General features: G+C 38.3%; 1 protein-coding gene across 4 annotated transcripts in view; it reads right to left on the minus strand.

Moving 5' to 3' along the window:
* Arid5b (AT-rich interaction domain 5B) overlaps positions 1 to 25,197 on the minus strand; it is a 180,190-nt gene that overhangs the window by 76,467 nt on the left and 78,526 nt on the right. For all 4 annotated transcript variants that reach the window (XM_021732467.3, XM_005334310.5, XM_040273649.2 and 1 more), the window contains one exon: positions 13,480 to 13,710. In XM_021732467.3, the coding sequence (XP_021588142.1) occupies positions 13,480 to 13,710 (231 nt within the window). The remainder of the gene's footprint in view (positions 1 to 13,479; positions 13,711 to 25,197) is intronic.

The raw sequence follows: 25,197 nt of genomic DNA on the forward strand, positions 1-25,197 counted from the left end.
TTTGCATACACAGTTTTATGAGTAGATTCCCAGTTTTCATCAGTTTCTCAAAGGAACCAAAGATCCCCAAATGCTCAAAAATGTGGTCCAATGTTTCATATTGCATATAAAACACAGAAATTCAGAAAGATTAACTGAGTTGCTGAAGCTTCTTCTTTGGTATGAAGGTCATATTCAGAACCCAGTTCTCCTGATATCCAGACAAGTGTCCTTTCTAATACATTGTACCTTTTCCTAATTTTTTGGTAACTAATACTATTGAGTATATCCCTCCAAAATCATGGCTATGCACTTTCATTTTGCAAAGTCTTTTACCTGAGCCTGTAATTGCCCAAGGAACTGACTCTTAACTTTCTGTGGCTACTTTTTACCACACTAACTGATGTCCACCTCCATTGCAGCTCAATAGTTCATCTGTATACGTGAGCAGAAGCCAATAAAGAATGGGGGCTGGTGGTAGTACTTACCTTGTTAACTTCCACTCTTCATTACCCTTGCAAGAGACGTCAACTCTAGGTGTTCCTACAACACTCTCAATCTTACATGCGCATAGAGTGGGATTAAAATATTGGTAACAAGGGAATGTAAATTTGTACAGACATTATGGAAAACAGTATGCAGTTTCCTAGAGAAATTATAAATAGAACTACCCTATGATCCAGCAATCCCACTACAAGGTATAAATCAAAAGATGTTGAAATCAGTACATTGAAGAGATAACTGATACTCCCAGGTTCATTCCTGCATTATTGATAAGATCCAAGATAGGGAAGCAACCTGTGTCCATCAACTGAGGAATGGATAAAGAATTGGTGGTTTATACACCACATACTATTCAGCTTTAAAAACAGAAAGAAATCCTGTCATTTGCAACAATAAAGGATGAACCTGATGGATACTGTGTTAAGTGAAATAAACTTGATGCAGAAAGACAAGTACCACTTTATATCCCTTACAGGTGGAATCTGAAAAAAATTGTAATTTATAGAAATAGAAAGTAGAATAATGGTTACCAAGGATGAATACAGGAAGCAGTTGGGAGAGGTAGGTCAAAGTGTACAAAATTTCAGTCAGAAGGAATAAATTCCAAGAGATCTACTATACCCATGGTATAGTTTACAGACTATAGTTTATAATGGTATAGTTTATAGACTATAGTTTACAATGTATTATCATTTTGAAAGTTACCAAGAGAGCAGATTTTATGTTATTATTGTGAAAAAATATGTATGTGAAGCAATGCATGTTAGTTTCAGGTAGTTATTCCACCATGTCCATGTATTTCCAAACAATATGTGTGTGTGTGTTTGTCTACTAAAATATTGGTAATTAAACACTACATATTCAAACTCTAGAAGAATCCAATCTGCAGTGAGATCTTCCAGATACTGACGCAAATAGGATAATCTCTGCTTAGTGGCAAGCTTACTTTCTTGCCAAAGCCCAGTCTTCGCCCCCAAAAAGCTATTTTCCTATTGGGCTTCAGAGCCATGGAGATCACAGATGTTCATTCTGAGTGCAGGTTCTCACTGTCCTTAACCATTGCTGTAGAAGGTTCAGTCAATACCTAAATCCATAGCAAGCTCTGATTATCTGATACCGCTGCTATTGCTTAGAAGAAAAAATAACTGGCAAAAAGAGATTCCTAGAATCTCTCCTAATTAAATCATTAAAGTGCTGATGCTTTTAATGTATGCAGATGTTCATAACAATGTTGACTAGTCATTATTTACAATAGCAACAAAACAAAACCATGAAGGTAAAGTTCTAACCTTCTAATAGAAAGGGATTATGTAAATTTTGATAAGGTCATTTTACACAATATTAGGCAACCAATAAAATGGTGTGCATAAAATGCTTATAATAATATGGTGAAGTGTATCTTTTATAGTAACTAATAATTTAAGGTATAAAATGGCATACAAAAATGCTCTCTCAAGTAAATAAAAATGCCTTGGAAAAAGACTGGATAGAAATAGATAACATTGATGGGATTACTGCTCCTACTTAGTGAGGCAATATCAGAGTAGATAAGCATACCAACTTTGAAGCCGGACAGACCTGAACTAGGATCCAGTTTGACTACTTACCCCTGGTATGACTTTGGGCCTATTTAACCTTTCTCTGTGAAATGATGGTTAATGTGAGCTTCCTGATAGTGACGCTGTAAGGATTAAACAAGCAAATGTATGCAAAGAGCTTAGTACAAAGAGCATGGTACATGCTCACAGAAGACTGGCAATTATTATCGTTATTCTACTTAGACTTTCCATAATGGAAATATTTTCATAATGAGAAAAATATTTTGAAAAATATTTTTTGAGCTATTTTTTACTGTGCATTTTTTCTCCTCCTCAGAACATTTACCAAGGGGATGGGGGCCATATTTGGTTCATGGAAGATTCTGGTTAAATGGGGTTTGCAGGTGAGCGGCCATCTCCTTCAACACTGGCCACATTCAGGGGGATGGCAGTAAAAGGACAAGTTAAGAAGCTGGTGCCAGTGTCCCATTGTGGTCTGGGCACATCTGTACTACTTTCTAACCAGTGAATCACCTGATCCGCTTTGCCAACTGCCGGATGGGCTCAATGATACTTGCACTTCCAGTAACAGAGTTGTATAGAGACAAGACTGAGTGAAAGCCCTGTGCACAGTCTGAGGAGCCTCTTACACCCACAAGACCTTCCTCTCATAAATGATGAATGGCTGGGCTGAGGATGAGGTGAGCAGTTTCCAACCTCTGTGCCTCTTCCAGGCCATCTCCTCAGCTCCTTCAACTGAGGGACAAGATTTAACTTAACTGTGTGTGTGTGTGGGGGGGGGAGGATTTCCACCACAGTCTATTAGTTTGCTCTGGTCCTGAAGAATTTCAGCCATGGTACCTGCCATCTTGAGACCAGTCTCAAAAGAACCAACTGGTCCAATGTCCTCTGTCTTTCTAAAGGGGTATGTTCTGAGAATGAGACATGAACCAACTACCTGATATAATGTTGTTTATGGTACTCTGGGTGTGTGGTTTGTGGGGTGTGTGTGTGTGTGTGTGTTTGTGTGTGAGAGAGAGAGAGAGAGAGAGAGAGAGAGAGAGAGAGAGAGAGAGAGAGAGAGAGAGAGAGGAGAGAGACCCCTTTGGTAACATATTTAATCTCTAATTTCAAAGACATAATGTTCATGCCTGGGTCTGAGTGGAGAAAATGTGAACTGCTAAACCTCATATGTTTTGTGGATATATCTCAACCAGAATTTTCTACAGAACTCTCCTATGAGACAGAAGGTCTCATCCTTACCTATAAATAACATGGAGTGAGCCAGTGATTCAGAAAGTGTCTTTGGGGTCTCAGTGCCATCCACCAAGTGGACAAGAAACATTATATCAGCCAAGCCTTTCCTTTCTTAATACTTTTTGATACTATTCCAACATGAATTGACATCTATTATGTTTCTGACCCATAGAGCCCACACTTCAATTAGAACCTGAAAATTCCCTGATGCTAACAGATCAGCCACTGTTGCTTGATTTTCAGAGTGAATTCCGATTATCTGTGTGGTAGAGGCAGGTAAGGTCAGTGTGGTGACCTCTAGATACAGGTTACCATTAGTCCTAACTTAAGAATACCCCTCAACTTCCTTAGAAAGAACACTCTTCTATGTTGTGCAGATCATAAGGTTTTTAAAGCATCAGAACAAATGAACCAACTTTAACAAAAGACATTGATCAATTCATGAAGAATGCTCCTGGGGTTTGAAAAGCTATATAAACGCTGAGAAAAACCTGATCCCTTTGAGGTAGACACTTCCCTTTGAGAATTAAATTCACAATGAACTACAGCTGAAAGATTGAGGTCAAGAAATACTTGACTTATCTAAGAAAGGACATAAAGTGATGGAGGTTTGAAGCCCTCTGGAATCTAGCAAAGTTTTTATATCATTTCAACAAACATATATCATCACCAACTTGGGTGAATCATGATTTACCTCCTCAAGGAGCTAGAAATAAGTGAAGAAAAGTTCAAGTGGAGCTGTTAAATTTTAATCCAAGGCAGAAGGTGAAAATATAAAACAAAACAAAACAAAACAAAACCCCTCAACTTGGAAAAATACTGAGGAACAGAAAGGAGACAGAACAAAATGTTGAAGACCATCATTCTAAACCCATTTCTCAACTAGAATCTTCCCATTAAAGAAACCAAGGAAGCCCCTCCCTCTTTACTTCCCACTGCCATGATGGTGCATCCTTTTTTTCTTTCTTAACAGCCCAAGGGAAAGATCCAATGTAATAAAAGACAAGTGGATTTTTTTTTTTCTTCCAAGAGGTTTCCCTTGGGTTCCAACCATAATGGGGTCTATGACAGAAGGACCCAGGAGCACATGCTCTCTCAGGGGAATTTAACATCTTCTAAGAAGGAAACGAGTTTTGCTTTGTGGAGGCTGCTTGTCATCTATACTTCAAGCTAAAAATGACAGAGAAAACAACCTCTTATTTTGAGCTTCAAAGTCTAGAAAAGTTTCCACCTCCTCACCTGAAACAACTTCCTCTTCTTGAGTCCTTCAAGGTCCACCTGGAGATCCACTTCCTCTAAGAGGGTTCCCTGGACACTGGGGCCATCTTTCATGCACCTTTTAACTTCAATGTGCCCTCCTCTTCAGTGGACCCTCCCTTGGAAGGGCCATTATATATGATAAAGCTGGTTTTCCTTGACAAAACTTTGAGAGATGCTCTCTCTCCTTTCAACCTCAGCATTCATGGACTCAGCTCCACGCTCTTCTCATTTTGTGGGGTGAGCATACCTGAGTGTGTGGGGGGGGCATGTGGAGGCAGGGGTAGGGCAGTCAACAAAGCTATTTCACCAGCATGCTAGGTCTGTCTGTGACCCAGTGAAAACTGCTGAACCCGAGGTCACCAATGGGTAAAATGCAGGACCATTAAGAGAACGACAAAAAAATATTCATCGTGGACCATTGTTCCTTGTCTTATCTCGGACAATTGGATATTTAAGTGTTTCAAGAACAGAGACCAGGATCCCCACAATGCCTGGAGTTCTGTCTGAAACAGTCAGTGCTCAAAACAATGAATGCACGAACACCCAAGGAGCATTAGAATGCACTAGATCTTTTCTGCCCAAATCCAGTGTGTTCTTTACTCCGCCAAGATGACCACTGGAAAGTCAAAAAGGTCACTGGGAGAAGGGATTGTTAGGGAGAGAATTCCTAGGCAACTTCCAAAGGGAGAATGAACCCCAGATGATGGAATCAAGGCCCATGCCAGCCGGCTATGAGAAGACTTCCTGATCAGGCAGCAGAGCCGGCTCTTGTGCCAAGAGCTTGGCTACTCTGCCTCCTTTGAAAACCCATTACCAAATCATGGCAAGTGACATTTAATTTTAAAAAGGGAAATGATTTATGTGCTACAGGAATAAAGAAGTGACAGAAGCAGGAAAGCTTGCATACATTTCATTTTTTGAAATTAGGCCTATAATTTTTTCATTAAAGAAGGATGCCAAGTTGGGAAAGTCAATGTGTTCTAAGCAGAAAATTATAGAGAGGTGTATAATGAAAGTCCTGTCAGCATTGAAGCCCCATGTCTTACAGAGTCCATGAGAACACAGGCTGTTTACTATCTACCCCCTCCAACTTCTCACTAGTTCCAGGTCTTAAAGAGCCCGTTCCCCATGTCTGTTTCTTTGATGAGAGGGGAGCACAGGAGATCTGAGCAGGGATGGGATTACTCTGGCTGGGGTGGGGTGGGGTTGAAAAGAGATCCAGGATAGAGGGCCGGAGCAGAATGAGTGGGATAAGAGAGATGACACAGAGTTTCCATCATGCCAGCACCAAGGTTTCCTGAATCCAACCTGGTGGTTTTCACATAATAATCTTTAGAATTATTTCTTTCCCACATAAACCAATCTGTCCATTTAATGGCTACAGAACCTACTAAGCTATGCATTGTCTTGGAAAGCTGATCAGTTACCAGTTTCTCGTTAACCTGGTAGCAGGCAGCCCAATTGCTCTTTCTGAGCAGGTATGAGCTACAGGCCTTCTGGGGAAGAGGGGTGGGGGTGGAAATCATGGATGATAAGGTGAGCTTCCTCGATTAACACCCCAACTTGACAACTTGCTAGCTGTGTCACATTACTGAGTGGCAATGTCTTTATCCATAACACAGGAGACAGCAATGATCCTGAGCCACGGTACAAATGTATCCACTTGTTCACTTAACCAGTATTTATTACACATCTATTATGTGCCAAGTACCGTTCTGGTCCCAGGGCACATGATTGTGAACAAGACAGAAAAGTCACCGCTCACATTACCAAGAGCTTACCATGTAGAATGTGGGCAGACAGACTATAAACATATAAACAATTATGGGAGTTAATTTCAGATAATGATGAGTTAAAGGAAGATAATAACACACCGAGTGAAGGGATAGGGCTGGACTTGTGGAGGAGGGATGGTCCAAGATTTCTCTGGGAAGATGTTGGGTTGAGGCCTGAATAATGAGAAAGAGTTGGATCTATGGTATCTGGGGAAACACAGCCCATGCTGAGGGACAAACAAACAAGAACGTCTGGGCTGAACAGATGCATTATAAGTTTCAGTATCAACAAACCTCTCTTCTTCAGTGGTCAATGGAGGTATGAAACAATTTTGTAGGTGTGATTTTTTTGGTGAATGGGCCCATATGTGATCCATGTTGTGTTGGGTGAGGTCAGAGGTACAGGAAGAGGCGGTGAACAAGGAGACTTCCACAGGACACAGGAGGTACCATATCAGCGCTTTTACCCTTTTCATCTTCACAAAAAATCTTGCAAGGTCTACTCCTGTGGTGTGTGGTCCATGGTGATCTTACATGTTGTCACTCTCCTTTCTAGATACTATCATGTAACTGCTTTAACAGAGAGGAAAGTTCTATCTTGTTCACATCTGTTGTACACAGGGACCAGAATACCACTTGGCAAAAAAAAATAACAAGTGCCAAATAAGATACTGATTAGATCAACAAATGAATAAATGAATGAATGAATGAAGGTGTACTGTGTATCAGCCACTGTACTAGGCTTAAAGCCTCCCAGTCAACCTCACCTACAGTCCAAGGAACTTGAATTAGTCTAGTTCCCTTGACAAGATAGAATGAAGGGGGATTAGAGAGCATTATCATTTATCAAGAGAATTTTAAACACTGAGCAAATATAGACTTATCCTGAAACTCATTCTGATATTCCTGACCCTAGACTAGCACATTCGCCTGTGATTTTTCAATAACCTGGTTCTTTCCTACACAGTATATATGTTTTTAAATTGACAAAAATGTCTGTTTCACCCTAGAGAGGAATATGTTGATCTTGCTAATATACCAGGATATAACTTTCTTGCTTTTATAAATGAAATGCTAAGTGGAATATTGGCCAACAGACAACAAATCCTTTCTTCTGGGATGAATAAGAGTTTATTGTACCTGTGAGTCCAAATAGTGTTTAATAACCCATCTAGTCCACGAAGCTACAAAAGGAGTCCAGAGCTATTTTTAAATCTCCTTTCAAGTTCCCCAAATAGAAAAGGAATCTACTAATCTTACCTATTTCATATATCATGACTGTAAATTAATTTATGGTTGCAACATAAAATTCTTTTCATTCATCTCCAAGAGAGGTGATCTCCCCACTTTCAAGGCCTCTGTCCAAGGAGGTCTGCTCTCAAGCTTTCCTTGAGTCTTACTGTCTTGGAAGCTGAGTCCATATGTTAATCATGATATGATCCCTGGAGCACAATCTGACACACCTCTACCAGCAGATTTATTTGGATTTGACTCATTATGCTGTTTGACCACCTCAACCTTCTCTTTGTCCCTACTTTGTCAGCAGAGGCAACAAGAAGCACAGAGGGTGACTTGCATAGATGTTTCTCCAGTGATAAAACCTCTAAAAACATCTAGGACAGAGCAGTGAGATCTCTGAAGGTTAAGGTCTTCTGCATCTACAGCAGTGTACAAGAAGCACGCTCCTTTCCCACTGGCTTTCAATTACAGAAAAATGTCTGCTGTGTTATCATCTGGGAGATCGGTGGGCACCGCAGGCAGGCAGTGAAAGCCTGAATATGGACAGGGGCCAGGAACAAAGCCATTTTGATCATCGAAATCCACTGTGACCATGAAACCTACTTTGGCAAGGGAAAAAAAAAATGTTTACTCACTTACAAATTCCCAGGATCCTTAACAAAACAACTGTGTTTCCTCTCATTTCCAGCAAAACATGTGATGTTTAGAAGGAAGAGGCAGAGTCCAGCTCATCCTTTATGCTTCAAAATAATTTTATATGTCCTGAGTTTTCTTTCATAAAATTTTAGGGTTTTGTCCCCTCATCTGTTTTGCTTTCTAACCTTTGCTTTTTCTTCTTTTGTCTAAAATATCATTATTTCAACCAACAGGAAAAACAGCAAGGGAAAGTTCAATGCAGAGTCAGAAAACCTTTGAAACATACTATAAAAAGTACAAAACTTTTCTTTTCCATTAAGATTCTAGTAAGACCCCAGGAGCCTCAGGGGATTGGGCTCCTTTATTATTCAAAGAACAAGATCATTTCTGATGAATACAAGTTGTCTAAGACCTAAGACTTGAATAGAAACAGTAGAGAAGTTTCACTTATACAAAGATTTTTTTTTTTTAATTACATCAACACAGACTTAACTCTAAGCACAGCAAGTTGACTGTGATTACCTGATTTTACATAGGAGGCAAGTTAGGGACTTCATGTCACCTGCCCAGACACAGAAAGAATCAGATGTTTGAGCCCTGATTTAAACCTGGGCCATTTGCCCATGAGCTTAGAACTCTCTTCTCTAATCTGTTGTCCTCTGCCCTGACCCCACAGCAACATACATGTCTTAATAATGATATAGCTAACTTCTCCCTGAAGATCAGAGCTCATGGTATCTACACATGGGTCAAACACTTAACAACGATTCATCTCTTTTCTTTCCAGGCGAGAGACCACAGCCATCTTAGGACCCCCAAACACTCACTGATGTCAAAGAACTTAGAAGCACAACTTTGACTTCTTACGTTTCTTTGCAATTCAAAACCCAGACCAAAACAGACTATTTCTTTAAGTCAATCATACCTTAAGCCATTGAGTCCCACTCACCTCTAAGAACTGACTTCATCTCACTTATGTCTATTGGGTTGCCTTACATCTCCCTGATGGGAGCCAGCATCTTAAACTTATCCATTTATCTACTATACTGCATGTGCCTCTGTTTGGATTTAGCTGTCAACACTTCACACATGTGAAATTAATCTGTGTGATATTAATGTAAACACTGTGCATTACAAAGTGGTGGACATTTTATTGTTCTAACAGCAAAAATAGACAAAATGTTTGCCTGTGTGAGTTTTCTCTATAGTATAGACAATAATACAATATAAACGACAGGATGCATTTTACAAGAGAGGAATCATCACCAAAAAGGAGGTAAAAGGAAGGGTAGGGGGCTGGTGGGGAATGCATTATGTCAGGAGATTCTAATAGGACCGAGGGGACAGAAATTATGCATAGTGTGAAGATTTTCATGAAGAAAAAAAATTACCATTCATGTCACTTTCCCCTCATTGTTATTATAATCTCATTTCCTAATTGCATGTGCAATACAATGAGTTTTCATAACGTCTTAATGGGCAGTCCGGTTGCTTTAGTTTTAAAAATAGTCAAGTCTCTCATGCACATTGCCTGTAGAACAGTGTAACTGACAAGATGGAAGAATGCGGACAGGATGTTGAGGCTGAAGCGTTTCAATCACCTACCATTAATATGATTCAATTTATGCTTATGTCATAGGTTTAGACATTGCACAGTGCTGTAAGCAAGGAAGGGACTTGAATAAAATACAGTGAAGAAAGCAGATGGTATGCTATCAAAACCCTTCAAGCCTAAAATAACCTTTCCCAAGTAAGGAGGATAGTTAATTAAAACCAGGATATATTTACTCTTTTCTGAATATCTCAGTGTAAATAAAAATCAAAATGACACTACTGTAATGTTGGATTAAATGATGAAATTTCATCTATTCTATTTTTCTTTAATAGTTTCTAATCAAACTTTTCATTAAACAGCTTCATAAAATTCCATGGAGAATTTATTTACAGGGACTCATTGCAGATTTAAAAGCTTTACTTTTATTGTTCAATTAAACTTGTTATTCAGTGGACAACATTAAAGAAGCAGGGAGGAGGTGCTGTCTTAGGCAGTTGGGCAAGGGTATCTCTTTTCAGAGATGAATACAGAGAATGCAGGTAAGCCATCTAGAGAGCACCCAGAGAAAATGTGGGGACATCTGTATCCAAGAAAAAAAAATTTAAAAAAAGCTGTTCCAGTTCCAGAGATGCTCTGGGATCTTTCAGGGCTCATATTCATGTGCCCTGGTAAAGAGGGCATCAGGCCACTCTTACAACCCACCCAAAGATCAGGGGCTCAGAACAGAACTAACCTGAGAAAGACCAACATCAGACCCAGGTCAAGGGCAGCCTGTTTTCTAATACGGAGAGTCAAGGACGTGAATTTTAAGCAATCTACACTTGCTAGCAGTTTTAGAATAACCTGATTCCTCTCTTTTAAAACCACATCAAATCCTACCTTTTCCATAAGGCCTTTCCTGACCCCCTCACCCTGACTGCCATATACAGCTGCCCCCGACCACTGCCAAATTCCTTCTGCACTTGTTTTCTGTGACACCCGAGAAATACTTAATCATTGACTTTCTCATAACATTAGTTAACCTTTTGGGCACGGTAATCCTGTCTTTTCCAATTAGATTTTAAATCCTCAAAACAAGCAAGGACCGTGTTTTATTTATTTTTTTTGGTCAAGCCCCTCCCACTCCCATTCCATAACTCCACTTAATAGAAGAAAGCAAAAAGTTTATTAGTTAATAAAATAAACATTATCCAATCATAGGAAAGCAGACACTGTCCTTTTGAGAAGGACTTTGGAGGCATTTTAGGGCAATTTATGAATTTCATGTGTCAAAGGTGTAGCTGCTAAATGCTATAAACTCTTTGCCATCAGCTCTACCATTCATCCACCTGGTGATATGGCTAATAAAATTTGATTTTTACAGCCTAGGCATACTGTTACCTAAATTACATTTGACCAATTACTGAAGTCACCAAACGTGTGGTACAGAATATATACTGTGTAGAAAATTCATCTCTGGGCCCCTTGGCACTCTCAGTAATCTGACAGAAGTGTTTCAGTCATCTGGCAGTGTTTAATATTAGGAACATTTGTTTAATGCTAGTCACTAATTAAATTTATGTTCTTCCACCAACTGTTAGTTGGTTGGAGAAACCTAACGCCATGTTTTAACAAACACGTTAGCCCATGCCGATTTCAAATACAACCAGTTGGGAGGTTTAAAAGGGTGTTCTCTGGAAATTAAGATTTGTGACAGAAAGGAGGAGGTGGGGGAGACATGTTAGTTAAGGTGTTCAAATTGGGTCAAAACAAGCTTTTTTTTGTTGACTTGTTCACACAAACTACTTTCAAAAGTAGAAAGTATTTGAAGTATAAGCTTAACTAAAAAAAAAAATCTAATACTCCAATTATTAAGAGAACCATCTAGAAGCTCTTTAAAGATACCTTTATTCCAAAAGAAAACTTCCCCTTTAAGAGGCTAAAGAAGAAAAACAGCATTGACATTAGCTATACCAGAAGAAAGTTCAGGAAAACATTTCAAAAGTCAGACGCTTGTGTTTGTGAGAACATTTAAAACTAATTTAGGAACTCTTAACAGCCATTGTGATCGCTGTTGAATTGGAACTTCTTTCTATTACCAATTCTAGATGTAACAGCTTTGAAAGGCAATGACTAATAACTCTTAAATTAGCCAAAAAGGTTAAAACATTTTTTTTTCATTATATTACATTGTGAAACTCTAATTTTGAATCATCTCAAATGAGAGAAAGCACTCTTACAGTTTCAGTGGGTGCCAGGAATTTAGAGACCACTTGAGTAACAAGTAGGATCCAGGGTTTTGGAGCAGGGGATATGGAAGAAAAGTTCACCAATACTGAAAAGGGGAGGTCTGTACATGCTAATCTGATGATCACATGGATGAAAAGAGGATATTGAAAAAAAATGCACATTTATCTCCTTAAATAAGATTTTTTGAATATTAAAAATATGACAATAAATCCTTCTTTAAAAAAGAAAGAAAACAGAACTTGTACAAACACATTACACTCTCATAGATTGAGTCATCTTATAAGCCAGAGTTGTAAAAGACATCTGAGAAAACAATTTATAAAAAAAAAAAGTAATGGCCTTTAGACTCCAATGAAGTTAGATCTTTCTGTTCTCTTTTTTTTTTCTCTTGTCCCTTCCTTCTTGAGTCACCATTCCCATCCCCTCGTCCCCACATCTGCTTTACAAAATCCCTCTAAGCAGGAGCAACAGGGCTGCGGGAGTCACAAAGAATCCGTTTTGAAAGGACTCCCCAACCATGCTGAGGTCTGTGATGGTTAAGCAGGATAACCTGAAATTGAATAATCTGTAAACCACGATTCTTTGGGGGGAAACATAAACCAACAGCATCAGGGAATGTTCCAGATCAAAGGGATGCTATGCTTCTTTCTAGATCAGGGGGTCTCAACTTCTTTTCCACCGAGGGGCCCACAAGGGATTCAGCAGGGCTTCATCATCCCATCTATGGGGGTGATTCCCAGAGAAGGTGGAGGGTGGGGGTAGAGGGTGAGGGTGGAGGTGGTCATGCCTCTGTAAGTATAGGAATTCTGTCTGCAGAGAACCTCTAATGTGATCCAATCTGTTTGACAAACAGATGAGAGAGTGAAGATGTAAGAGAACAACTGTCTGCATCCTCCAGTCTCTATACCATTCAAGACTTCCCAAGCTGATGATGTGGTGTCTTGTCCCCCAAATCCTTATGCCTACAGAGACTCGTGGACACTTAGCTAGGCAGAGAAGCAGACAAATGTATGTGTACATGCCCATCTTGGGTGGGCACTGTGTATGTGTGTGTATAAAGAAAAAATTGGGGAACATGGAATCTACTCTATATATCCATCCATCCACCTACCTGTTCACTTTATAGTACTGAAGTACCTATAATTTGTGCATTTTATAGTACCTTACAAAAGGGAATGATTAACCAGATCTAAAAAAGACAGTATTTGAATAGCCAAAGCCTTTGAAGAAAGAGCATGAAAACTTCCTGTCCTGAAGTCCAATTTCAAGGTCAACCAACCAACTTCACTCTATATTGAACAACAAATATTAAATAATAATCTTTAAACGGTGGCAAACGAAGGCTGCCGAGAAGGGAATGGCACTGTGGGGAATGGGAGGAGTGGGATGGCACACAGGCCTGTTCCCCCTCACCACCCCTCACAAGAACAACTCTTGACACATGTTGAATTTCAGATAGAAAAAAAACAAAAACAAAAACAAAAAAAACAAAAAAACAAAGACTCACCAAATTCATCGCATATACTCTCATTTTCTATGAGAGTGGGGTGGTCAAAGGTGTCCCGGCAGTACAGGATCTGAGGGTTCCTGCTGACCACTGCGATGCCACCCAGGGCTAGCGCGAACTGGTCAGTTAGAATGGAAGATGGCTTATCCTGAATGCGTTTCAGCATGGAGCGGTAGCGGCAGTACTGAGGGTAGCTGAGAACGATCACATTGGTTTCTTCCTCGTCCTCCCCTAGACAAATGAGAAAATATTTGCATTACCTCCCTTTTTTTCCCCCCAACAATGAAAATAAAACAAAAAAACTTGCGTGGCCATGGCATAACTTCAATAATCACGTCTGGTTTTCTGTAAAGATGTCATCTTCAGCAAGGCTCTCAAACCAGTTCTCCTCATCTAGGGTGACAGTGACAGAATCTCCTGGCTCCTCCTCATAATCCAGCCCTCCACCCCTCACCCCCATCTCAGGCTCCCTATGGAGTGTAACCTCTTGCAAAGAAAAGAGGAGCGGGGTGGCTCTGAGGACATATAAAACAATGTTGGTGTCACCAGTGAGCAGGAGAACCAAAAAACTCTTTTTGAGAGTATTCGACATTTTAATCATCAAAGTCATCATGGAAATAAAAAAAAGCAGAAATATGTTGAGCTTCTTTATACACTGACTCCCACAGTTTAATATTGCTTTTATACTGGAGATATATATATATATATATATATATATATATATATATATATATATATATATATATATATATATTTTAATGTTTGTGGCCTCCAAAAAGGTCATCTGGCATGGGAGAAATGTTCATGGGTCCAAATAGCATTGTTACCTGCTCTGGGGGTCATTATTGCTATACAGCCAATATTTCCTGTTCTCTTTATGGGCCTGAGGAAAGGCTGTGCTTTCTACCCTCTAGGGAGTCCAGTGGCCCTGTGACTTGTTTTGGCCAATGATATATGACAGAAGTGGTGGCTGTGCTAAGAGCCAGTGTGCACCGACCAGAGTCTCCCCGTGTCTTTGTTCTGGCCATCTGTAATGCTTCAGATAGCAGCTACTCTGCCAGTCTGGGTCTTGGAGTAAAAATAACATGGAGCAGAGCCCCTGGTTGATTCAAAATAGATGCATAACATAAGCAGAAAATAAACCCTTGTTCTTTTGAGCTACTATGATTTGGAGTCATTTGTTATTGCAGCATGATCTATCCCAACTTGACTGATATATCCTTCTTCTCCACCCTGCCTACACATACCCCCTATCTTGTAATGTTCCTCAAATCCATCTGGTAACTTGGCATATTTCAGAGAATCATGCTGAGAGGTCTCCCCAAGCATTCTTATGAGAGAGTTCCATCAGAACCAACTCAAGTCAGGAGAACATTTCAGCACATTTAATGAATCTTCCTCTTACAATGATCCTAATGCTTGCTTATTTACATGCCTGTGCTCATTTACAGAAACCAGATTTGGCATGGATGAATCCTTCCTTCATTTTATGCTTGAGATGTGGCAAACATCCCCCTTTGGTGACCTGTCACCTGAACAACCTCAAGTGGAATTTAGGTTCCATGACCCATTTTGCCATCACTCTCCACAACCACACCATTGGGGCAGTTGTAAGCAATTCCAAGACTTGTCATTTGCTTATCCAGAGGGAAAACACTCAATATTTTGAGCCCTTGCCATGCTGCAGGGAATTTCACAAGACAGTTGTTAAGGATTCTGACATTATCATGGCCATCTGGTAACCAGTAGGAGACGAGTGAGTAAGGACAGCACATAATGATGGAACGTAACCAGTACCAACGGAAGGTGTGCATATGACCTTTCAGATAGGAGGCCAATACCCAGATGTATTTCTAATTATGTTCACTTAGTTCCTCAGGCTGGAGGCTTCTCCATGAATGGAGATGTTCAGCTGCTTGCAAGATGACATCTTTTAATGGCTTACATTCCTTAGACTCCTGCCTGGATTCTCTGGGCAGCCACTTTATCAGCTGGCACACTTAATTAAGAGGAAATATGTTTACATTGAAGGCAAGCCCATAAAGGAAAATTAGTTTTGAAATGCTGATATATGTCCCTTGATATGCTAATCTGAGATTCTTTTAGCAGACCTAGACACTAAGTTCAAACTTTAGGATCCAATCTGAGCCCAACAACTTTTCATGGAACCACTCACCAAACACGACCAGAAGTCCAGTATCTAAGTGCTATTCAAGAAGTGGCCCTCAAATGTGTCATGATATCAGTATACCCTCTGTATATGACTATACTCTATTGGTCCAGTACATTGTGAATATGAGAGGAAGACAACCAGGAACTTCCCATAATTTACTCCTCTTAGCATCCTCAGTATCTAATACAAATTTTTGTATGTAGCAAATATTGTGCAAACACCTAATGATCCAAAATTCTGTTTTGGTCATGCCATTGGCTTTCTGTGAAGGAGAAAGTTGCACCAGTTTCTTTAGGTGCTCTTGAAATAAAATGGAGAAAGTTGCACTTTTCAAGTTGAATGACAGAGAAAGAACAGTCGCTTCAGAATCAGTTTCATGGAAGATGGCATTACCTGGACACTGCGATCCTCATGACTTCCTTCCTATCATTTTGTTCTGCTTTTCTCTAGCCATTTTTTCATGATGAAGCCATCTCTAATCTCTCCCTTATTCTCTGTTCTATACAGAATCACCTCCCTGGAAATATTCTGCACCTAGGCATGGCTGCTGCTTCTTTTGTTCTTTCTATCTCATCCTAGCCAAAATATGTCTTCTCCTTTCCTTCACGCAGTTGATAACTCACTAGCCAATTCATGAATCCTTCCTTTCAGTTGGATGAGAAATAGCAACTTCCCTCCACTCCCAACTCATGGAAATGAATCTCACAACCATCTATTCATTCTGAAGTCAATGTTTCTAAGAGAGGTCCTGGGACTGCTTATCTCAGAAGTACACAGGATGCCTGCAAAAGAGCAGACTCTGTGTGCCATCAAGGATGACTGATTCAGAATCTCCAAGGTTGGGGCCCAGGACCTTACATTTTTAACAGACATCTCACATAACTCTTGCACACTCGACTTTGAAATCCCTAATTCTGAATCTGAGTGTAGTTTTTTTTTTTTTGCATAGAATTATAGTAACTTATTTAGCTTGGGTTTACACACACACACACACACACACACACACTTCAGATAAATCTGTCATGTATGTGCATATGTATATCTATCTATACACATGCATACATACATAATTGCCAGATACACACACACACACACACACACACACACATATATATATATATATACATTATATACACACACACATATTTTGATTTCTCTTCTAAGTCTTCTAATACTTAGAACAAAATATAGGAAAAAAGTTCCCTTCTCCCTGCCACATTTTTTCAGGATTATTGCAGATATCACGAAAGATAGCAAATGAAAAAAAAAAAAAGTCTTCTTAACTAAATATATGAGGTCCTGAGGGACTATTTTCCTGTTTAGAAAGCAGAGCGAATATTAATGCTATTTCCGGTACTGTTAATAAAACACTAAAATTTGCAAAGGTCCTTCACATAACGTATTTCTTTTGTTTCTCACAGCAGCCTATGCACAGCATTATTACCTGTTAATATTACCCAATTTAGAGGTGAGAGAAGAGGTTAAGACATCTATGTGACTAGTCCAGAATCTAAAAGAGCTAGAAAATGAAGGAGGTGAGGGTATAACCCAGTCTTCTCACTCCAAGGGTGATGAACTTTTTATTATGACAAAATGCTTCAGATAATAATAGCAGTAGGAATAATAATAGCGATTGAACTCATTTACAATATTAGGAATGAGGATAGTGACCTATGATCAAGTAAAATAGGAGATTTCTGTTTCATGGAGAGTTTAGCTAGTTATAAGCCAGAATCATTCTACTTTGGCTAAATTAGCTTATTATTATTTCAGAGCATTGCAATTCTTACTGTAGTGATCTAATGTTATTGACAAACTCTTCATGGACATCAGCTCTCTCTTCAGGTGATAGGAAATCACACCAACTCTATGTTTTGCAAGCCTCTCACCCCTGTGCCTTATTAAACTCTCTCCACACAAAGAGCCTAGAGGTACAGCTGGGATCTGGCCTAGTGTGGCAAAGCTTGACTGATGCCAAAACAAAAATTATGATAACTTTGTTGCTTATGAACAGAACCACCCATTTGGACCAGAATTCTGGCATTGTTTGGGCAGAGGCAAATTTCCAACCTCATAATTAGACATCCCCAGGGAACTGACTTTCATATTTACAAAACCAGAGAAAGCCCACGAGACCCTCAGAACTCCATGGATGCTAACAAAGCACACTAAGGTGAGACGAAAGAGAAGATGCAGAGGCGGAGTGAGACCTGGAAGAATGAGTCAGCTGGGTCAAGTTTTCACTAAGCAAAGATACCCCAAGACCCCTCTTTGTAGTTTAGGCAGACATGTTTATTTTACTGGAGAGACTTTTTTTTTTCCCTTCCTAGAGACAAAGTGTGGTCAGTTTAATAATATATTTTTTAAAAGGGTGTATAACAGAGTATAAAAGTATGAGTTTGAGAGAGCTTTCCAGATCTAAAATTCTATGATCCTATAACGGCCTCCTAAAGCCTCTGCATTAAATTAACTTCCTCCTGATACAGCTACAAAAATATTAAATTGTTCAATGGCTGGCACGTTTTATTTTGCCCTAGTACACTGTGAAACAAAGTCAAAAGACCCTTTCAAGAATGCTTATTTAAATTCTTCAGATTCTCCTTGCCTCCTTATGCATTTCATACACACATAAACAAATACTCCTATGCAAAGTTACCCATGAAATAGGGCTGACAATAAATGCTATGTAAGACAGTTCTCCCTTTCTAATTCATAAGAGGCAGAGTAGATAAAACTAAGAATGAATAAAGAATGGATAAATTACACATTTGTTTGGCAAAAGACAAAGTATTCCTGGAACAAAGGTTTTCTTTCAACCACACCCACATAGGAAAAAAAAATCAAAGTACTACCCTAAGGAGTATCCTTCTAAAACTCTAGTTGGTTGTATTTAGTTGGATTTTATATATATATATATATATACACACACACACACACATATATATATATATGTAATATATATATATATATATATATATGTATATTACTTGATTCCAGTCAATAGAAAATGATCAGCAATAAATTGCTGGTAGCCAAGACTAAAATTAAAATATATATATATATATATATATATATATATATATATACACACACACACACACACACACACACACACACACATATATGTAATATATATATATGTATGTATATGTATATTACTTGATTCCAGTCAATAGAAAATGATCAGCAATAAATTGCTGGTAGCCAAGACTGAAATTAAAAACCACAATTATCATATTCTATTAAAATATCATCCTATTCCTCAATTCCCCCTCCCCACTCCCCTAAAAAAATGTGAACATGCCCATTTTAAAATGAAGTATTCAAAGGGAATAAGAGACCCAAAATTACTAAACCTCATTTCAACTTCAATAAAAAGAACTTTGCCTATTAAAAGTTAATACCTAAAGTACACTGCTTGTAATGCTCATCCAAAATTACTCTAATCCTGTGCTTATATCATAATTACACGTTTTGTTAACCTCTCTCAATGTCAATTTTTCACTTATTTATATATTTTCAAAGTCCAAAACAGAATTCCACAGAGAAACTGTAATTATAACATGAGACTCCACCCAGGCTTTTCAAACAGTAACTGTATACCATTGCTTTAATCCTCAAAGTGGGGCTGGGGGTGGGGAAGAGGTAGGGGGAGAGGGTAAGAGCAGGCATTCATTCTGAATAGCACGTTGCTCAAGTTGTCTTTGTACAAAAAGAGATGCATGAAATGGCAAACACAATGAATTAATGGAGCATTGACTTTCAAATATCCATAATGCTATTTTTTAAAAATAGTTAATGGTGGCCAAATGCACAGACGGCTGAAAACATAAATTCCGGAGGAGAAATTTGCTTTTATCTCTTACACAATTTAGAAATGTAACTTTCTTTTTGATTCTGTGGGGAGGAAGGGAGACTTGTTTCGGAAACATCACACTATTATGCTTACTGAAAACCACTATAATCTACTTCTAACATCAGTAAGCTTAAAAAAAAAATTTAAAAAAAAAAAAAACCCTGCACACCAGGATTTTATAGAGCCTGGTGGAAAAAATATGCATGTTCCTTCCTGCACCTAATTACCTCAACTGAAAAATCTGCCAAGTATTTTGCCCTTTAGTTCCCTTAATCGTATTAGGGCAAATGCATTTGGATGCCAACAGAAACAAACATTTAAAGATTTTCACTTAAAAGATTCCAAATATGTATGAAGGCTAAGTTTGAAACACAATGTCCCTCGTGCTTCTGAGACAACAGTTTTCTTTTTCTTTTTTTCCCCCTCAAGCAAATATGAATTTGCTCATGTTATAAAACTTGACGTCTAGTTTTGAAACAATTTAAGTAAAATAATGTCAATACGAGAGGCTCTCACAATGATTTATGCTTCCTTCTGTTACTTTATTACATTAGACATTCCTTTCTCAAAGCTTTATACTTTTCTCTGTGCTCCTAGCAACCAACCAAAGGCAAAGCATCAACTTTATATACCTGGCACTGTTCCAATACTTACTGCTATTGACAATTATATTGAAGTTTCTATTTAATTGCTGCTCTGTTGTGACACTGCATATTCGTCATAATTAGGCATTTCCTATTTTCTGTCCATTTCTCTTTGATTATTACTGAAAATGATTTTTTTTTTAATTTCAGAAAACCTGAGCATGAAAATTCTACAGATAAGAGTAGCTACAGCTGTTACTATCATTACCAACATTGTAACATTCAGGAAAAAAAAAAAAAGAATATAATTTCTCGGAAGGTAATTTTCCTTTCAGTCTAAGTGCTCTTATTCATCTTACAGTTACTCAATGATTTCCTGTTCTAATTACAGGACATTATACAGAGAGACATTTGTAAAAGGAAAATGCAGCAGGGTATATGACTAAATAGCTTGAATTGGTTGAAAGTGTTTAAAATTCCAAAGTTGTACATCAACTTTATCAGTTCGTGGTAACAGTTCTGTGTAAATGTGTAATGGGCCCCCACTGTATTTCCGAATCTCTCTTAAGACAGTCAACTTTGTACTCAAAGTTAGTACACATCAAAGGGGAAAATACATTTGCAGTTAAACTGATGTTAGAGAGTCGGGTGAGAGAAGATCAGTTGGTTTTTTTTTTGTGTGTGTGTGTGTGTATGTGTGTGTGTGTCCCCCCCCCCATCAAAGCTGTTAAACTGGAGACATGCCAAGACATGGAGTGGAAAATATTAATAATAAAAATAAATTAAATGCCTGATTAAAAGGGAGAGAGAACAAGATTCCATCCGGAATAGAAATGAAAATGCCACAAACTATTTCATAAAAACATACTGTGACGTAAATGACACATCAGTATTGCACTGTTGTGGTTATTTTGAGAAATGGCTTGTACTGTAAGTCAGCTGGTGCTGCCCCACCCTTAATAATTTTGTAATTCTCTACACAGTAAGCAAGTGAGGCAGCCCTGAGATTGCTAAGACAGAAAACAGACCTAGCCAGACAGAACTGGCAATAAAAAGATAATGTACTTTTAACATAACAGAACAAGGAGATTGGCTTTATTAACTAAAAAAAACCCCTCCTTTAAATGGTCCCTAGCTTGCCATTTGTTTTGATCAATGGAAAACACAGATCTTCCCAGGACAGGCAACAAAAACATCACAGGAGAATTTAAAAAACAAACAAACAAACAAACAAAAAATGTGGGAAAATATATCAGTGCATGGTTACAAATGGAACAAAGAATATTTCAAATACAAAACCAGGGGTTTTTAGTCAACCGTGTCCAAAAGCCAGGCACTTAAAAAAGAGGGACACACAAATATAAAATATGTATTAACATGTTAACATTGGCGTTTGCCCTTACTGTTGCTTCATCGCTCAAAAGAGAAAACATAAAACCAAACACTGCTATCACTCTGAGTAACCAGTGAACCCACTGGGAAGGCAGCCAGAGCCACCTCCACCATTCTCCCGGATGGCCTCTGAATTACCAGCCACATTCAGAAGCCGCTCTGGATTTCAACTTGAGAATTTTGCATCTTATTTCCATATGGCTCATCTCAGCCAAAATTTAAATGTCACACAAGACAGGGATTATGCCATAAAAACACCTACTGGTGAGACCTCATGATCTGACTGATGTATTTGTAGGTAGATCTGTGACCACACACGAGGTATAATTGTAGGGTCCTGAACTACCTTAGCTTCCTCCTCTTTACAAGATTTAACCTTTAAGCTATAACCAGTCATTCATTTTTAGTATAAATGAATTTGAGTATCCCAAGAAGAAAATATAAGAAATCCATGGGACATCAGGGAGCCAGGGCCTAGACAAAATTTTTTCATGCTCCAAAGTCAAATGAAAAGTTTCCTCAGAGATTAATTTATGTATTATATAAATATTCTACCAGATTTTTGGATTTGAATTCCATTAAACTCAGCCCTGTCCTGGCTTACTAGGAAATGCCACTAAGACTCCATCAGCCCCTATGGTTACCATGACTAAGTTGTTATAAGAGGAATAAACTGAACCATCATTAGCAGAACGGGCCTTAAAAATTAAAACAACTTCTGGAATCTTTCCCCAGGGATTATCTACATGGCTTTTTATTTTTCAAGTTGTATTTTACATCTGCCGTCATTGTAAAGAATCGCAATTCTGTTAGTGCAGCAGCTGCACAAACCCTTGACATTTGAGATACTCTCCTGAACCCCAACTCATGAATAAACCTAATTAAGGTGCAGTACTGGACAGATCAATAGCTAAATGATTAACTTCCACACATCAGTCTCTCAGCATGTGGGATACAAATTTGTGCATTAACAAAATGACAAATCACTATTTGTCATGACTTTCATGGACATGATCATTTCACAAATAGTCAACACTAATTAGGCTAAATCTAATAATTGCCAACATAATTTATATCAGGGGAAAAAAACTGCATAGAGAGAACCAAATACCCATGTGGGAGTGACTAATATTGATGATCTAATGCCTAGCACTTCAAAGGCATTTCATACACAGATATGTATACACATACACCTGTGTCCATATGTGTGTGTGTGTATGTGTGTGTGTGTGTATATAATGATATTCTACTGGTATTAAAATTGTACAGCCATGAAAAATAATGAAGCTAAATAACATTTCAGATCCTGCAAAGAAGTTTCTGTTACATTAAGATTTTTTTTTTTTTTAAGAGAAGGTATGGGCTGGGGTTGTGGCTCAGCAATACAGCGCTCACCTAGCACATGCGAGGTCCTGGGTTGGATCCTCAGCACCACATAAAAATAAATAAATAAAATAAAGGTATTAAAAAAGGGGAAGGTATGAAATAAGCCCAGACTTGTGTGTTTTGTTAATTGCTTTACTGAAGATACAATTCATTCATTTTAAGTGTACAAGATTTTAGCTTATTTGTGTTGTGCATCCCTCAAAACAATCAAATTTAGAATATTTTCATTACCCAAAAAGAAATCCTGAACTCTCTTGCTCTCACCAATCTTAAATAACCAGCAATTTTCTTTCAATCTCTATAGATTTCCTATTCTGGACATTTATTGTAAACGAAATTGTACATTTATATGGTATTTTGTGGCTGGCTTCATTCACTTGACATCATGTTTTCAAGGTCCATCCATGTTGTAGCACACATCAAAACTCCATTCTTTTTTATGGCTGAATAATATTCCATTGTATGCATAAATCATATTTTATTTATCTTGTTTTGAATAGTACTGCTATCACCATTTGTGCAAATATTTTTGCGTGGATATCTGTCTTTACTCTTGTGAATACACTTAAGAGTAGAACTGTTGGGTGGTATGGTAATTCTAGATTTACCTTTTTGAGGAACTGCCATACTACTATTTTCTTTCTTTCTTTTTTTTTTTTAAAGAGAGAGTTAGAGAGGAGAGAGAGAGAGAGAGAGAGAGAGAGAGAGAGAGAGAGAGAATTTTTAATATTTATTTTTTTTAGTTCTCGGCGGACACAACATCTTTGTTGGTATGTGGTGCTGAGGATCGAACCCGGGCCACACGCATGCCAGGCGAGCGCGCTACCGCTTGAGCCACATCCCCAGCCCCGATACTACTATTTTCTGAGGTGACTACACCATTTTACATTTCCACTGTTAGTGTATGAGAGTTCCAATACCTCCACATCCTCAACAGCACTTTTGATTATTTGTCTTTTTTTGGTGGAGAAGGTACTAGGGATTGAATTCAGGGGCACTTGACCACTGAGCCACATCCCCAGCCTTATTCTGTATTTTATTTAGACACAGGGTCTCACCGAGTTGCTTAGTGTCTCATTTTTGCTGAGGCTGGCTTTGAACTCACTATCCTCCTGCCTCAGCCTCCCAAGCTGCTGAGATTAGAGGGATGGCCACTGTGCCTGGCTTATTTGTGGTTTTTGATAGCTATATTACCGGGTGTGAAGAGGTATCCCATATTGCCTTGTTTAATATTTAAAAATAAGACAGTGGCTGACTCTAGGGTGTGATATTACCTATAATTCTATTTCTTCCTCTGGCTTTCTGCATTTTCAAATGCAGTTTTTAAAAAGAAGAGAACATCTGCCAAATCAATATGCATTTTTGAGGGGCCACTGAAAACAATCTTGAATAAAGAAAAACACTGGAGGACTTGCAATTCTGGATTTCAAAACTTCCCATGAAGTTACAGTATCAAGAGGTTATGGGGTTGGCATCTGGATGGATGTATATACTAATGGGAAAGAAGAGTCCAGAAATAAACCCTAATGGCCACAGTCAATGATCTGGGTGCCCAGATCATTCAATGAGGAAAGGGCAGATTTTTCAATAAGTGGTAGTAAGAAGATTAAATATCCTCAGGCAAGAGAATACTATTAGACCCTTCTCTCAAATCATACATAGAAATCAACTAAAACTTGATCAAAAACCCAAATTTAAGAGCTAAAACTAAAATTCTTGGAAGAAACCCTTGGTAAACATTTTTGTGACCTTGGATTTCCCAATGACAATAAAAATGCAGGTAACAAGAAAAATAGATAATTGGGCTTCATAAAAATTATTATTTTTTTGTACCAAAGAATACTTTCAAGAAAGTAGACAGACAGACACAAAATGGGAGAAAATCTGCAAATCACATACCTGATAAGGGATTCATATACAGAATCTATAATGAGGACCTACAACTCAGCAACAGATAAATGATCCATTTAAAAATGATGGAGGACTTAAATAGGTATTTCTCTAAAGAATATGTACAAGTGGCATGTTAAAAATGGACAACATGATTAATCATTAGAAAAATGCGAATCAAAACTACAATGAGAAACCACTTCATACCCTCTTAGATAGCTATTATGAAACAAAAACAAAAATACCAAGTGCTGGTGAGGATGTGGAGAAATTGGGATCCTCTCTCACTGCTGGTTCAAATGTGAAATAGTGCAGCCATAGCAAAAAAGTCTGTCAGTCCCTTAAAAAGTTAAATCTAGAATTACTATATAAATCAGTAATACCATTCCTAGACATAAACCCAAAGGATCTGAGAACAAATACTTGTATACTTCCAC

Source organism: Ictidomys tridecemlineatus, chromosome 1 (assembly GCF_052094955.1).
Source record: "Ictidomys tridecemlineatus isolate mIctTri1 chromosome 1, mIctTri1.hap1, whole genome shotgun sequence".
NCBI lineage: Eukaryota > Metazoa > Chordata > Mammalia > Rodentia > Sciuridae > Ictidomys > Ictidomys tridecemlineatus.